We start from the raw sequence: 14,830 nt of genomic DNA, 5'->3' as shown, positions 1-14,830 counted from the left end.
ATTTAACGTGTTACAAAGACTTTAAACCTTAAAATAAAGTGTTACCATGTAATTTTATAATTGTGTTGTGTTTGAGATATGGTTAAAGTGTACTGCTGAATATGCTGAATATACTATAAAATATATTCATTTTAAAGGCAACATTGAATAACATACTACAGTTAAAATTATTATCAGCTGCTTAGTATGTTAATCAACACATCACAATAAGTGTAATTATTAACAGATTTAAAAAATATATATATGTATATTTAAAATGCACATGAAAACTTTGAATTTGACATCATTCCACGGTGCAGTTTTTAAAAGTGTAGTTATGTGAATTAAGAAAGAAATGAAAGTGTACTGTAATTAAGCACACTTAAGTGACCTAATTTCTTTAATATATATATATATATATATATATATATATATATATATATATATATATATATATATATATATATATATATATATATATATGTCATTGTCATGAAAATAAAGAAAACTCTTTGAATGAGAAGGTGTTTCCAGACTTTTCTGTTGGCAAAAGTTTGGAAACATTACTATTTTTAATGTTTTTGAAAGAAGTTTCTTCTGCTCATCAAGCCTGCATTTATTTGATCAAAAATACAGAAGAAACAGTGATATTGTGAAATATTAACTTAAAATAATAGTTTTCAATTTGAATATACTTTAAAAATAATTTATTCCTGTGATGCAAAGCTGAATTTTCAGCATCATTACTCCAGCCTTCAGTGTCACGTGACATCCAGTCTATCACATGATCATTTAGAAATTATTCTAATATTCTGATTTATTATGAGTGTTGGAAACAGTTCTGCTGTCTAATATATTCGATGAATAAAAGGTTAAAAAGAACTGCATTTATTAAAAAAAAAATTCTAATAATATATATTCTAATAATATATTTCCTTTACTATCACTTTTTATCAATTTAACACATCCTTGCTGAATAAAAGTATTGATTTTTTTTTAAAGAAAGAAAAAAAAATTACTGACCCCAAATTACTGACCAGTAGTGTATATTGTTATTACAAAATATTAATATTTTAAAAACATAGCTTCTTTTTGTTTTTGTTTTTGTTTTGTTTTTATTCATCAAAGTATCCTAAAAAAGTATCACATGTTCTGAAAAAATATTAAGCAGCAGAACTGTTTCCTATTTGATAATGAATCATCATATTAGAGTGATTTCTAAAGGATCATGTGATAATGATCCTAAAAATTCAGCTTTGCATCACATAAATAAATGATAATTTAAAGTATAATAAATTTAAAAACAATTATTTTAAATTGTAATAATATATCACAATATTACATTTTTTCTGTATTTTTGATCAAATAAATGCAGGCTTGATGAGCAGAAGAGATTTCTTTCAAAAACATGAAAAATAGTAATGTTATATATAATATATATTTTTATTTTATTTTTATGGTGTACATATGTTACAGGTGTACATTCAGTCCAGTTAAGCACACTTTTTCACAAGCGAGTGTGTTCTACACTAGTGATATTTTTAGCTGTGGGTGTTAAATAATGTTTAAAGAGTAATTGTTTAGTTTGTGGGATGAATGTAATTGTATTGGAACCTGCTAAGTTTTTCATACTGCTGATTTTGGAGTCATATTTGTCTATGTAAGCAACACACACTCCTATGGTGTGCAGTCTTAGAGGTTTAGATTGGCTTGCATGCATGTGACTGTTCTTTGTGTGTTTTAGTTTGTTCCTCTGATAGTTGAAGTGTGCTGCAAGCTTGTGGAAGAACGAGGACTGGAATACACTGGCATTTACAGAGTGCCAGGAAATAATGCCGCCATCTCCATTATGCAGGAAGAGCTCAATAACAAGGGCATGGACGACATCGATGTTCAGGATGATGTGAGTTTATAGTTCTGGTGTCACATCAGGTGCCAGGTGTAATATTTCCTTTGCTTCTTCCTTGAGGTCTTTTTCTTCTTCTTCTTTTTTATTTTGTTTATACATTATCTATTCCCCACAGAAATGGAAGGACTTGAATGTGATCAGCAGTTTACTCAAATCCTTCTTCAGAAAACTTCCTGAACCTCTCTTCACTAACGGTAAAAGTCCATGTTGGAATTCCCTTGCTTGGGGCTATTTTTTATTAATATATCTTGCTCTTGCACAACATTAATTATGAAGTTTGCCATCTAGTGGCTGAGTGATATACATCTAGTGATAGAGACATGCAATTTCAACATAAGACAGTTGAAGTAATTTTCCTTCTTGATATGCCCTCTGTAGAGAGATATGGAGACTTTATTGATGCCAACAGAATAGAGGATCCTGTAGAGAGACTCAAAGTGCTCAAAAGACTGGTATGAAGCTGTTTACCTGATTACCATTCGTTTATAGTGCTAATAATTCACTGTTTGTTATGGGCAACCCTAAATAAACTTCACATTTTCCAGCTTCACGAGTTGCCTGATCACCATTACGAAACACTGAAGTTCCTCTCGGCACATCTCAAAACTGTGGCAGAAAACTCGGAAAAGAACAAGGTAAAACATTTCTGGTAGTCCACAGGATGTACACACAGAATGTGCGCTTTTGTTCAGCACCAACAAGATGTCGTGCAACAGAATGGAACAGAAGACATAATACAGGGCTCTACAAGTTTTCAAGCTTTCCCCCAAGATTTTCAGTGATCCAGATATTTAATATAAAGCTTGTTTTTAAAGAAAACACGAAATGAAGTTTGCAGCTGATTTTAGATGTTATTTCCTGGGTGGGACTTGATTTTATGCATCAGAAATTGATTGCATTGAGGGCTTGGTGATGATAACCAAAGGTAAAGTAGTGTTTATAGGCAGAGCAAGTTACTGTATAATAATGTGCACTGGTGATTTTTACAATACAGCTTTTTTGGTGCATTGATCTTAATCCCTGACATTCAAAAGAATATGTCTTGTGTGAACACTCACTTTGTGAGAAATGTCTCATCTTTCTCATTTGTCATTGTGTCAGATGGAGCCACGGAATCTGGCTATTGTGTTTGGCCCAACACTGGTGAGAACATCTGAAGACAATATGACTCACATGGTGACGCACATGCCAGACCAGTACAAGATCGTAGAAACGCTCATTCAGCATGTGAGTTTTTTTAATTTTCTCATGTAAGATAAAACACTGTCTCAGAGGTGTCAGGTATTTGAGCATTGGTGAAATAATTCTGAATGCAGTCTGGTGCTCTCTTGCAGTACGACTGGTTCTTCACTGAGGAGGGTGACCAGGAACCTACGGTGTGTATTAGTACAGTTTTTTTTTTTTTATTATTATTAATTTACATTTTAGGTGTGTTTGCTAATGTTGGCATCAGTATTTTGAACACACACTTAACCCTAATTAACCCTAATTAACATAACTGTGGATATGCTCTTTTGAGTAAGTAGCCAGCTAGCAGCCACCCAGAACCCCTAAACTGAAAATCACTAAAAAGACACATGTAGCATCATGGAGGCGAAATTTTGTATGAGCAAGAACCATTCAAATCTAGTTTCTTTTCATTAGTTTGAATCAGTGCAGCTTCACTGAGTTGTTTTTCTCTATGTCTGCTCAGACTACGGTCCAGGAGGAGAGTGCTGTGGAGTCCCAGCCTGTGCCTAACATTGACCACCTCCTGACCAACATCGGCCGGACAGGCACCTCTCCAGGGGAAGTGTCAGGTAACATGTGCCCTTGGTTGGACCCTCTCCGACACGGGTTGACATTTTTCCCCTCTTCTGTAAAATATAATTATGTCTAAGAGCAGACCTTGTGTAGTGAGATAAATAAAAAGCTACAGTATAATAATATGTTTAAACATTTGATTTTAATATTGATTTTAAAAAATGCTTTGCTTTTCTGAGAACAGACGCAGCTTCTCCCAACTTTTTTTTTTTTTTCTCTTTGCTATGGTTTAATTAAAAAGCCTGTGCGAGTTTGAGAGGCAAGATGTTAGACATTTTTGCGTACAGAAGCTTGCTTTGTGCGCGTTAAATTATTTGGTTTGGATTTTTACTTTCCATGCTTTAGCTGATTTAATTTCAATTGTGTAGATTTCTTTATACCATTTCTGTTTTGCTCATTTCTTATGTTTGTGTGAATCTCACAAAACCTGTCAAAGACATGGCTAGGTCATATTTCACCCCCCAAAAAAATAAATTAATAAAAAAAAAATAATAATAAAATAAAATAAAATAATTAAATTTATTTTGCAAAAGAAAAATGAATGTTTTTTTTTTTTTTATTATTATTCCCCACATTACTAATATCAATAAACATGTTTGGTATCATAATATGTAACATATAGTCACTATTAATTAAGAATTTTCTAATTTGCTGCTTATTAAAAAGTTGGAAAAGGTGGTTGTAAAGTTTAGGTATTGGGTTGATTAAGGGATCTAAAATATGGTCATGTGCTGTATAAGTACTAATTGCGTAATAATTGTTTCTTAAAATAAAGTATTACCAGATGTTTTCTACAAGTAAGAAGAATGGCAAACAATAATGAGCTTATACACAAAAAAAAAAAGAAAGCAAAACATTCGCTCGAATTTCGCCACTTTACCGTAATTAGAATGATGACTTGAAAGATCCTTAATTGTTAAGAAAATAATATTATAATACAAAAGAACTTAATGGTGCCTGGAATAGGCTTCATTTACTCTATGCAAATTACAATTTCAGATTTTTCTTCCTTTTGATTTTGGGGTGAAATACAACCGTTTCCGTGAGATTCACTCATTAAGTGTGTCTCTTTCTCCACGCATTCAAACTCAACTGGGTCGTCGCTGTAATTCTGCCAACTGCTGCATTAACACGTCATGTTCTTTCTCCAAGAGAGAACAAACAAACAGCTAAAGCCAAACCGCAGAACTCGCTTGCCAATCTCTGATCCCTCTGTCCCTAGTGCCCCTCTGTCGCGTGTCCTAAAGGCTTTCCCAGCATTCACACATACTGATCTTGACACAGGACAAGTGGGCGGAGTCTATCACACCTTGATGTCGCTGATGGACTCAGTAGTGTCCGTGATGGGCAGCTGGAACTGTAGGAAGAGGGAGGACTGTTGCCCGCAGTGTAGCTGCCTAGTCTGCAGACACCCTCGCATTTTATGACGTGGGCGACTGAGAAAAGAGAACACAAAAGTGCAAAGGGAAAGCGCAGCAGAAGTGTTGGGTTCTGTGGGGTGTGGTTTGTGAGTTTACCTGGCGTAGAGCAGTGCTGCTGTCTCAAAGGCTCTTCGCTGTATCTCGCCCCTCTCTCTCTCTCTCTGAATGCTGACCAAACGGAGAGACGGCATGGTAATGCTACTCGGCTTTGAATGTCACTTGGTCATACCATTTGTCACCACCAAGGGGTGTGCAGGGGGGCTTGGCTCGACACAGAAGAAATAAGCCTCCAAAATTTGTTTGGAAAATGAAATGAGATCAAAGACAGCAGTGAATGTTTTTTTTTTTTTTTACTTTTCCTTGCTGGCCCTCTGTCTTCCCATAGTGTCATCTTTTCTGCGTAGCTAGCCCCTCTCTAACCCCTGTCACTTCTGACCTTGGTTCATGCCTTGAGTGTCTCGTCTTCATCGTGGTCACAACAGCACACATCAGAACGGCCTCAGCACTGTCATTAAACATCCATTTCTGAATCACACACATCGTACTTGAGCTCCGGGTGAAAAGAGTTGTAGAATTAATTGTTGACCTGCAAAAGTTCCAATTACCATTAGAAAATTCACTTAGCTGAACATCCAGGCAACAAAAACAAAAAAAAGCCTGAGTTGTGTGAACAACATCTGTGATATGCAGAAAATAATTTCAACTTGTTTTTCAAAATGTACAGTAATGGGCTTGCCGTCTTTAGAAGGGTTTTAATGTATGTGAAATTTAAGTTGAAGACCTAATTTACAAAAAAAATAATAATAATAATAATTAAATTGAGATGTTGTCTACATGGTTGTATTATTAGTGGGCCTGCTCTTTTATACAGGCTAACTTTTGGTTATTTATATAGCCTTTATATACTTTATTGTGTACAATATTTTGCTGATTACTTAAAATTATATAAAATTCTACTTAAAATGTAAATATAATTAAAATGATCTCTGGTATCTTTTTATAATAATAGATTTTGTATTATCTGTCAGAATGTCAGAATCAGATGGTTATAGTTTTCCCAGATAGGTCATTATAACACAAATGTCACTCAATGACATCATTCAATGACACTGCCTGCAAAACCTGCATCATTGTGTGTGTACTCTGTGGTCCATGCATCATGTTAGTTCAAGTTAATACTTCATAAAAAAATAAAATAAAAAAGTTAAAGTCCAGCTGATCTCTTTTGCAACCATAAACATTTATTTTGGACCAGATTCATGTTACCATATTGTCTGTGTTTGCTGGATGGTCTTACACGTGAACGATTGCTCCCTACTGGTGAATATGTATCTGCATGCCTGCTTTTGAACTATATTCCTCTGCGTTCCTCTCTCTCGTTGTTTGCCATGATCTCGTCGTCATGCACACCCTTTCTACATGCATATGTTTCTCTGCCTCCCTCCTGTATATGAGTTTGTTTGAGATCAGTAGAAGGACATGTGCAAGTCTCTAACCATGTATCATTTTTCTTTACTCCATAGATTCACCAACCAGTGACTCTGCTAAATCTAAGGTGAGTTTGACTTTCGGATCGAGGCCTCTTCTCTGATAGGGCAGGTATAGTGGGTGAGTGTAGTCCTTGCACTAGGCTGACATGCTCCACCACTCCCAAAGCAGCATCTGGGAGCCAGTTGCCATCTTGAAGAGACTGGACAGATGGATCAGAGGCCATCATGTCATGCTTTGAACATGCCCTGCATTCAGTGTAACATGGAAATGAGATGTTGCTAGAAGGTGCACTAAGCATTCCTGCCTAGGGGTGGGAATCTAACCATTTTATAGAAACTACTGCAGCTGAAATATCTTCATGCTGTTCGTACAACTTGTGTTTTAGTGAATCAGTCTCTCAAACTCAGTCTAAAACAGCACATTCAGTTTATGAATTAATTTCTGACTGACATTCACTGAATGAAGACTGAACACGTTGTCAACCAAGAACCATTACTATGTTAGGTTGGTGGACATAAGATAAATGTTGGGAATACAGTTGATCTCTTGTAGTTAGACTCTTCCTCTAACTCCAAAAGTACTAGACAAATCATTAAATGGATTAAGATTCCCATCCCTTTTTCTGTCATTTGGCTCCAGCTTTGATTTCAAATGCAACCCATGCAGCTTTTTCCATGTGGCAGTGCTGTTGGGTGCTGCTTGTGCTGTGTGGCTGTTCTGAAACAGAGGCCTCATTTGGAGCTCTGTGACTGTCTCTAATGTTTCTTTCTATGTTCAGTCCTTCAACCTCTGATTTGTGCTGCTATCAGAGAAGCAGGTGGAGTACTCTGGGTTAGCCACCTCTAAGGGCATCGGTTGGGCTTTGTATTCCATGTTTCTCCTTGCTAGGCCTTTGTGCTTTATGGCTCCTTGATTTACAAAGTTGTTTTTCTATTCGCTGTGACTGAGTCTGTCACTCTTTCTGTCCAGGGCTCCTGGGGATCAGGGAAGGACCACTGCAGCCGCGAGTTCCTTCAGCCACGAGTCTCCTCCATTTTTGCTGCGGCCAACCGCAAACGAAAGAAGCACAAGGAGAAGCTGCAACCCAGCAGCTCTGATGATGACCTTGATACCTTGTTCACCAAGAATGATAACCTAACTCAAAAGCAGAACAAGGAGGAGGTGGCAGGCAGGTCCAGCCCCTGCGGAAGAATTGTTGGAGAGAAGAAGAACGCCGTAAGTGAAGAGTCAACACCGAAGAACAAGAAGGAGCACAGAAACTCTTTCTTTATGAAAGACAAACCCTCTTCAGCTCTCTCCCCCTCGCCCAAGCTCTCATATTCACCTGGTTTCAACCGCCGCACCAACAGATCCACCCTCTCAGATCCTTTCTCACAGTTAGATGAGACCACCTCAGACTTGGGTACCATGAGTTCTGGAGCCTCCGTACCCAGAACCAGACCTCGCAAATGGGGCACAACATCACCGGCCCCTGAGCAATCACCTGCTCCTGGGGGGGCTTTTCTAACTGCCGAGGTGAGCTCTATTACGTCGGACTACTCGACCACTTCCTCTACCACCTTTCTGACAGGAGTGGAGTCCATCACATTAAGTCCAGAGGTGCAGTCTGTGGCAGAAAGCCGGGGAGGAGATGAAGCAGATGATGAGCGCAGTGAGCTCATCAGTGAGGGACGGCCGATGGAAACCGACAGTGAGAGCGACTTCCCAATGTTTAGCCCTGGCATCGCTGGACTAGGCATACCGTCCACAGAAGATGCCGGCAACAGCACACCCAAACTGGCTTGCCGCTTGCTGCCCTCCCATAAGCTCATAGAATGTGACTCTCTGACCAGGAGGCGATCCCTCCGACAAAAGACGGACAGCGATTCATCTGTGGAGGCCGGGGCTGGTGGCACCAATCAAGGGGTCAGCAAGAATGAATCAAACAGACTATCTCGAGTTCTGGAGGTGATGAAGAGAGGCCGTTCCACTGGCAGCCTTAGTGGCTCTTTGCGTACTGAATCGGATCGCGTTGAGCCAGCGTGGCATCTTAAAATCACAGAGAGACTCAGGTCCCGTCTACGTGCCTCTGCTGATGACATGTTCGGTGTTGGCACGCAAAAGACCCGCTCTACGGAGACACGTGGAAAGAAAAAGGGCATCCGTCGACGGCATACTATGGGTGGCCAGCAGGATTTCGCTGAACTAGATATCATTCATGATTGGAGGGAACAGGGCGGGGTGGACCAGGGTGCTGAAATGTCTTCTGTGGAGCACCTCAGATCTAAGTTCGACTCTCAGGACGTGTCTATCCGGGACTGGATTGCTCATGAGCATCATCGAACTGAGGGCTCCCAGGCCAGTCTAGAGTTGAAAAGTCAAGATGGGATAGAGACTGAAATGGAAGAGGCCCAAGCAGGAAATGCTGAGCGACTGACTCCCTCTGCTTCCCCATGTCCCCAGTCCAGCTCTGAACAAGTAAACGGAGGCGCGTCAAAGGGCAAATCCAGAAACAGTTTGAATTCTGGAGCTGATGCTCATCCACAAAAATTGTCAGGAGCTCAAGTGGTGCGCTCACGATTCTACCAATATCTTTGAATATAAAGAATAATTTGCATGCGTGTAAGTGTCATAATGTGTGGGTCAAGGCCTATTCAAACCAAAGTGAATTTTAGGTGTGAAAATTCTACGCATTTTCGGATTTCCCTAACACAAACTGGTAATACATCTGTTTAGACCAACTGAGGGCCACTGTCCTGTGGAGTTTAGCCCCAACCCTAAACAAACACACCCGCCTGTAGCTTTCTAGTGATCTTGAAGACACTGATTAGCTTCTTCAGGTGTGTCTGACGGGGTTGGAGCTTAACTCTTCAGGACAGTGGTCTTCCAGGCCCTGTTCTGGCATGAACTTTCGCAGAGCCATCAATGCGACAAATTTCTTTTCCATCACATTGTGAAGACAACTGGCCAACCAGTAAGATTTGTGCTTTTTGTGGCATGCCTATAGCACTGCTGTTACATAAAATGGCATGGTGGCACTCTCAGACACAATTAGTTTGCTAAATGGTAATGAATAGCATATGAATCCACAACCTGCTCTATTGTCTCTGTACTCGGTTTTGGTAAATAAGCACCAAAGCAAATACAAAAATCTGGCTTTTTGAAAATTGATTTTCTTTTTTCTCTGTGACAAGCAGGTGGCAGAATTTGCACACCGATTTGTGTATCAGGGTTAACGTTAGCGGTGTATTTCTGCTTTTCTATAATCACCTGCCAGAGAGTAAATGAGCATTTTCATTCATCCTGTCTGCAGTTTATATGTTTAGGTCTGAAAAGACTAATTATATGTGAAAATCAGGATGAATTTTTGTGCCAAACATGCATGTTGGTGTGAACAGGCCTTAAACTGAATGAATGTTCTTTAGAGCTAAGGTTACTTCATTTTTATTTTCCATCCCCATGTCCTGTTTTTTATTTTTTAAACAAAGTATCTATAAATATGAATATATATTATAAATGTAAATTGTATATATCTATATGTATAGGCTTATAAAAAAGTAACTGGAGTAATTTGAACAATTCTGAGTTATCTGACTCATTGTTTTTGGATCAGTACTGGAGCTGTTTTCTTGAAAGCTAGTAATATATGCATGACGGTGAAGTGGCCTGATATTCAGAGGCTGTACAATACCAATGTTTACCGACTGCCTCGACAGCACAATTTCTCTGACTTTGACAGACATGCATTTGCAAAACTGTTACTGAAGGATACTAATATCAAAGGAAAAGAAAAGACATCTCGTCCAAGTTTAGGACAAAAAAAAAAAAAAAAACTCCTGATGTTACTCATATGAAGAATGTAATATGCTTGCTGTTATATTGACTAACACGTAAATTGCTTGTTGCAGTTTTCATTCGTGAAAAGTGTAAATAATGTCTGTACTTGAAGTATTTTTCTGTTTTTATTATTATTATTTTGAAGGTTAGCCTTGATATGGGCTGTTTTCTGAGCTGTGCGCTGTGGAAAATCCCTTTACAGTGCATCATAACAGCCAGATATACATGTGGAAGAAGAATGAAATCATTTTTTTATATTTTTACAGGATTGTGAAAGTAAGTGCTAAAGTGAAAGCACCAGAGCCTGAACATCTGTAGCAGTACTAGGCTTACTGGTCATTGTCATGTTGAACCATTTTAATGCAAAATACAACAACCTAACAGCAAATAAGTCATAAAATTACAAGGAATTCTGTTTCCTTACAAAAAAAAAAAAAAAAGTGCCTCAACTGGTTCTGGTGACAGGAGAGGTGCCATTTCTTATTTTAGTTGTTTGTTAATATGGAATATGTATTGTGAATGAATGACTGAATTTTGTCAGAATAAAAAAATAAAAAAAGATAGAAAGGAAAAAGAATTTTTTTTTTTTTTTTTTTTTTTTATATATATACAAAACGATGCAAAAGCAGACGCAGAGCTTCCACTGCTTCATCAGTCAGTAGTCTTAAGTCATTTTGTGCTTTGCCACTGTATTCATCTTTACCCTGGTCTTTTATTGAGGCAATAGCTTAAATTTGTATTTTATTTTTTCTGTATGTTACCTTTGTCAAAAAGTCAAATATTTTGTCCGAGCTGGCCAGTGTAGTAGCCAGCATTTGATTCCTCGGGAGAGTATGCATGACTTCATACGTGTGCGGATTTCATCTTACCTCTGAATGCTCATATGTGTGACTCGCAACTGCAGAGAAAAAAACAACACAAAAAAAAAAACGCAAAAAAAAAAACACTGGAAATAAATTATCTTTGTCAACTTCTCATTGTCATTGGTAATCAATTTAATGTAGACTCTACAACCAGTCACTAAGTTATTATTTCCCCCTAAATTATCTGTTTTAATTTCAACTTTTTCAATTTTAGTTTTGCAGACATTTAGATCAAAAGACTTGTGCCATCATTTAGATCAAGAGAAAAAAAAAAATTAGACCAGCAAGTACAAACTTTTGATTGGTTAGGATGAAATTTTAATTAAATATAAATGTTAAATGTTGTTCGCTTTTTGGACAGAAGAGGGCATTGTGCAATCATAAGTACCTCAATATATATATATATATATATATATATATATATATTCATAAGTACCTCAATATATATATATATATATATATATATATATATATATATATATATATATATATATACCTGTATAGAAGCAGAATGGCCCAGGGCAGTACAAATGATTATTATTATTTGGTGTTGTTGTTGTTGTTTGGGTCATCCAATTCAAGTGGAGATCCGAACCTCCCACTTATATGGAGAAACATTTTGCAGGGTGATTATTGTAAAACATTGTGTAAACCCTAGTTACTAGTAAATGTTTGTATTGCCATTATTTTTTTATTGTTATTATTTGAAATTCTTGAATCCCAGTTTAAGAAACTTTTGAAGCATGAAGCGTAGTTGCTTCAATCTGATGAACTTCCTGGACCTGATGGTGCTGGTAAAAGGAAGTACTGTAATGTCAAAAGTGCAACTTTTATTTCCTTTTTGACATTCTGGCAACTTCAGACACATAATAAAATAGTTTGAGTGCTTTTTTCTTCTTCTTTTCTTTCTTTTCTTTTCTTTTCTTTTTTTTAGCTGCCTGGGCAACAGAAGTATTTTTCAATTTCTGCATATGCATTTCAAAACAATTTTTAATAAAGAGCACTAAACCTTGAACTAAACAAACTAGATCTGAAATAAATTTGAAATAAACCAAAACAACTGATGTACCAGACTCCATTTAAGGGGAATTATGAACAGTGTTAAATATCGACAGTTACAAAAATGAATAATTTTTTGTTTGTTTATTTGATTTGTTTCATTGGGAAAAAGAAAGGTTACACCTTATTTTAAGAACCAATTAACACTTAAAAAGCATACATATGGCTGTTTATTAGTATTTATAAAGCACATAATGTCTTATTCTGCATGATCATATTTTAGACCCCTTAATCCACCCCATACCTAAATTTAACTACTTTTATTAACTTTTAATAGGTAGCAAATTAGGAGATTATAAAGGCAAAATTAATAGTTTGTTAATAGTGAGAATTAGACCTTTTGCGATTAAAGCCTTTTTCACTTGTAAGTCACTACTGTAATCAGAACTTTTCACTACTGTTAAGGATGGTTTGATTTTGGTTTAGAATCATTTATATAGCCCTACTAAAAGACCATGTGGGTTAACCACAGTGCCACATAAAAAGCTAAAAGAAATTACAATAAAAAACAATATATTGACAAATCAATCAAACACATACACCATACTATGGACTGCCAGCACAAAATAAACTTTAAGCAAATTATTAAACACACTGACCTAGATTTATCAGATTGAATATGTATCAGGAGGTTTGTAAGGTACAAAGGTGCCTGATAATTTAAAGATTTGTATAAAAATATTAAGATCTTAGATGAACAGGGAGCCAGTACAGATTTCTAGTACCGGGGAAATGGAATTGTATTCCTTTACTCTTTTTAAAAGCAGATGCAGTGGAGATGCCACCAATACAGTGAGATACAAAAATTAAGGTGTGATAAGACTGTGTGAATAACCACATTATTTATTTTTGTTTTGCTTAATCATTGGTCTTATTATCTTTTAAATATGCTCTCTTGTCAGATGTTCTAACTCTTCCACATCCTATTTTAATTTGCTTTTCAATTCTCAAGCTTGCTTGTCACAACTGTTTTTCTCATTTGCATGCTTATAATGACTACTATTAAGTAATGCCATTATTTGGTAAATTAACTTTCTGGATTCTGGGTAATGTAACATTTCACCAAACTTGACTTATTGAATATGAAGTTGACAGCATATTGATCATCCATAATGGCATATCTAACGGCATAATTATTATCACCATTAACCAACCTTGTAGAACATGGTAAATTTGGTTTTTCAGGCAAAATACAAACTTTCTTTAAAATATAATATGTGCAGTTTACTGTGATGTTGCCTTTTTGTTGTTCACAAAAACTAATCAAATCATAAAGGCAAAGCCCAAATTTAATGATTTATTATTCCAAGTTAATTTTTATGAGACTTGTTCCAACATTTAAAGCTTGAAGGGGATACAGTGACTTCATGGGATTCCCAGAGCTACTTGTGCCAGTAAAAGGAAGTAAAACTAACAAATTATGTTTAACACAAGCGTTTAAAGTATAACTATGCAAAAACATGATTACTGGCATCATTAATTTACCCGCAAAGTAAATGTTTATTTCTGTGGGAAAAGCTATAAACAATATTGTACTGTATATCTGGTTTAATTTTTATTTTGCACACACATACAGTACACACACACACACAAATGAAAAATATAAAAATATAAAATATAAATATAATATAAAAATATATATATATTTGTCAGTTATTTCTATTTTTTGCTGTAGTGTATTAGTAGTAAATGTCAGTTTACATTTCTAAACATTATTTTTGCCATTAACTGTAATAATCCAGTGACATTTTTGTTTGCACAAAGATTCTGTGTGGTCCACACAGATATCTGATCTCATCATCATCATCAGTCTGGAATAACATGAAGAAACGGATCAAACTGAGACAGACTCAATACAGAAGAACTGTGGAAAAGTGTGGAAAACTTCCAAGAAACCTACCTGAAAAACAATGAGCAAGTGCACCCAGGACAAAAGCTTTTTTTTAACACATAGTGTGGTCACACCAAATGTTGATTTAATTTAGTTAAGTTAATAGAAGTTAATTAATAAAATCTATTTATGGAATTTTTTTGATGGCATCCTCACTTTAGAGCATTTTTATACAAGTGCCTTAAACTTTGCACGCACAGTACTTTGCAGGTTTCTTGAAGCGTTTTGGAGACATTGCCACAGTTCTTATGGACTGAGTCTGTCTCGTTTTTTCTGTTTCTTCATGTTATTCCAGACCGGCTGGATGATGGTGAGAACAGATCTCTGTGTGGAGCACTGGCTGCTGTCAGACTCCTTGTGCAAACAAAAATCTCACTGGATTATTACATTTAATGGCAAAAATAATGTTTGGAAATGTAAACTGATATTTCTTAATAACAATGTCACAAGTCGGTCAGGCTCATCACAACGCACTCCCTCACCTGAGTTTTAATCATCAGCAACTGTTCACCATCCAATTATCAGTATTCCCCAGCACTATAAAGGCACACACCTCGAATCCTCAGTTGTCCGATCTTGTGACTACCCAGCGGAACAT

The 14,830-nt window shown here is 36.5% G+C and overlaps 1 protein-coding gene across 6 annotated transcripts in view; it reads left to right on the top strand.

The window, feature by feature from the left end:
- The window catches only part of LOC113042162 (rho GTPase-activating protein 21-like), a 100,227-nt gene extending 88,890 nt beyond the window's left edge, over positions 1 to 11,337 (top strand). For all 6 annotated transcript variants that reach the window (XM_026200768.1, XM_026200769.1, XM_026200767.1 and 3 more), the window contains 9 exons: positions 1,724 to 1,882; positions 2,004 to 2,082; positions 2,267 to 2,340; positions 2,434 to 2,523; positions 2,990 to 3,115; positions 3,223 to 3,264; positions 3,582 to 3,687; positions 6,636 to 6,667; positions 7,573 to 11,337. In XM_026200768.1, the coding sequence (XP_026056553.1) occupies positions 1,724 to 1,882; positions 2,004 to 2,082; positions 2,267 to 2,340; positions 2,434 to 2,523; positions 2,990 to 3,115; positions 3,223 to 3,264; positions 3,582 to 3,687; positions 6,636 to 6,667; positions 7,573 to 9,180 (2,316 nt within the window). In that variant the 3' untranslated portion in view covers positions 9,181 to 11,337. The remainder of the gene's footprint in view (positions 1 to 1,723; positions 1,883 to 2,003; positions 2,083 to 2,266; positions 2,341 to 2,433; positions 2,524 to 2,989; positions 3,116 to 3,222; positions 3,265 to 3,581; positions 3,688 to 6,635; positions 6,668 to 7,572) is intronic.
- The last annotated feature ends 3,493 nt before the right edge of the window (positions 11,338 to 14,830 follow it).

The sequence above is a fragment of the Carassius auratus genome, chromosome 24, assembly GCF_003368295.1.
Source record: "Carassius auratus strain Wakin chromosome 24, ASM336829v1, whole genome shotgun sequence".
NCBI classification, from domain to species: domain Eukaryota; kingdom Metazoa; phylum Chordata; class Actinopteri; order Cypriniformes; family Cyprinidae; genus Carassius; species Carassius auratus.
This window is presented reverse-complemented; position numbering and strand designations above follow the sequence as displayed.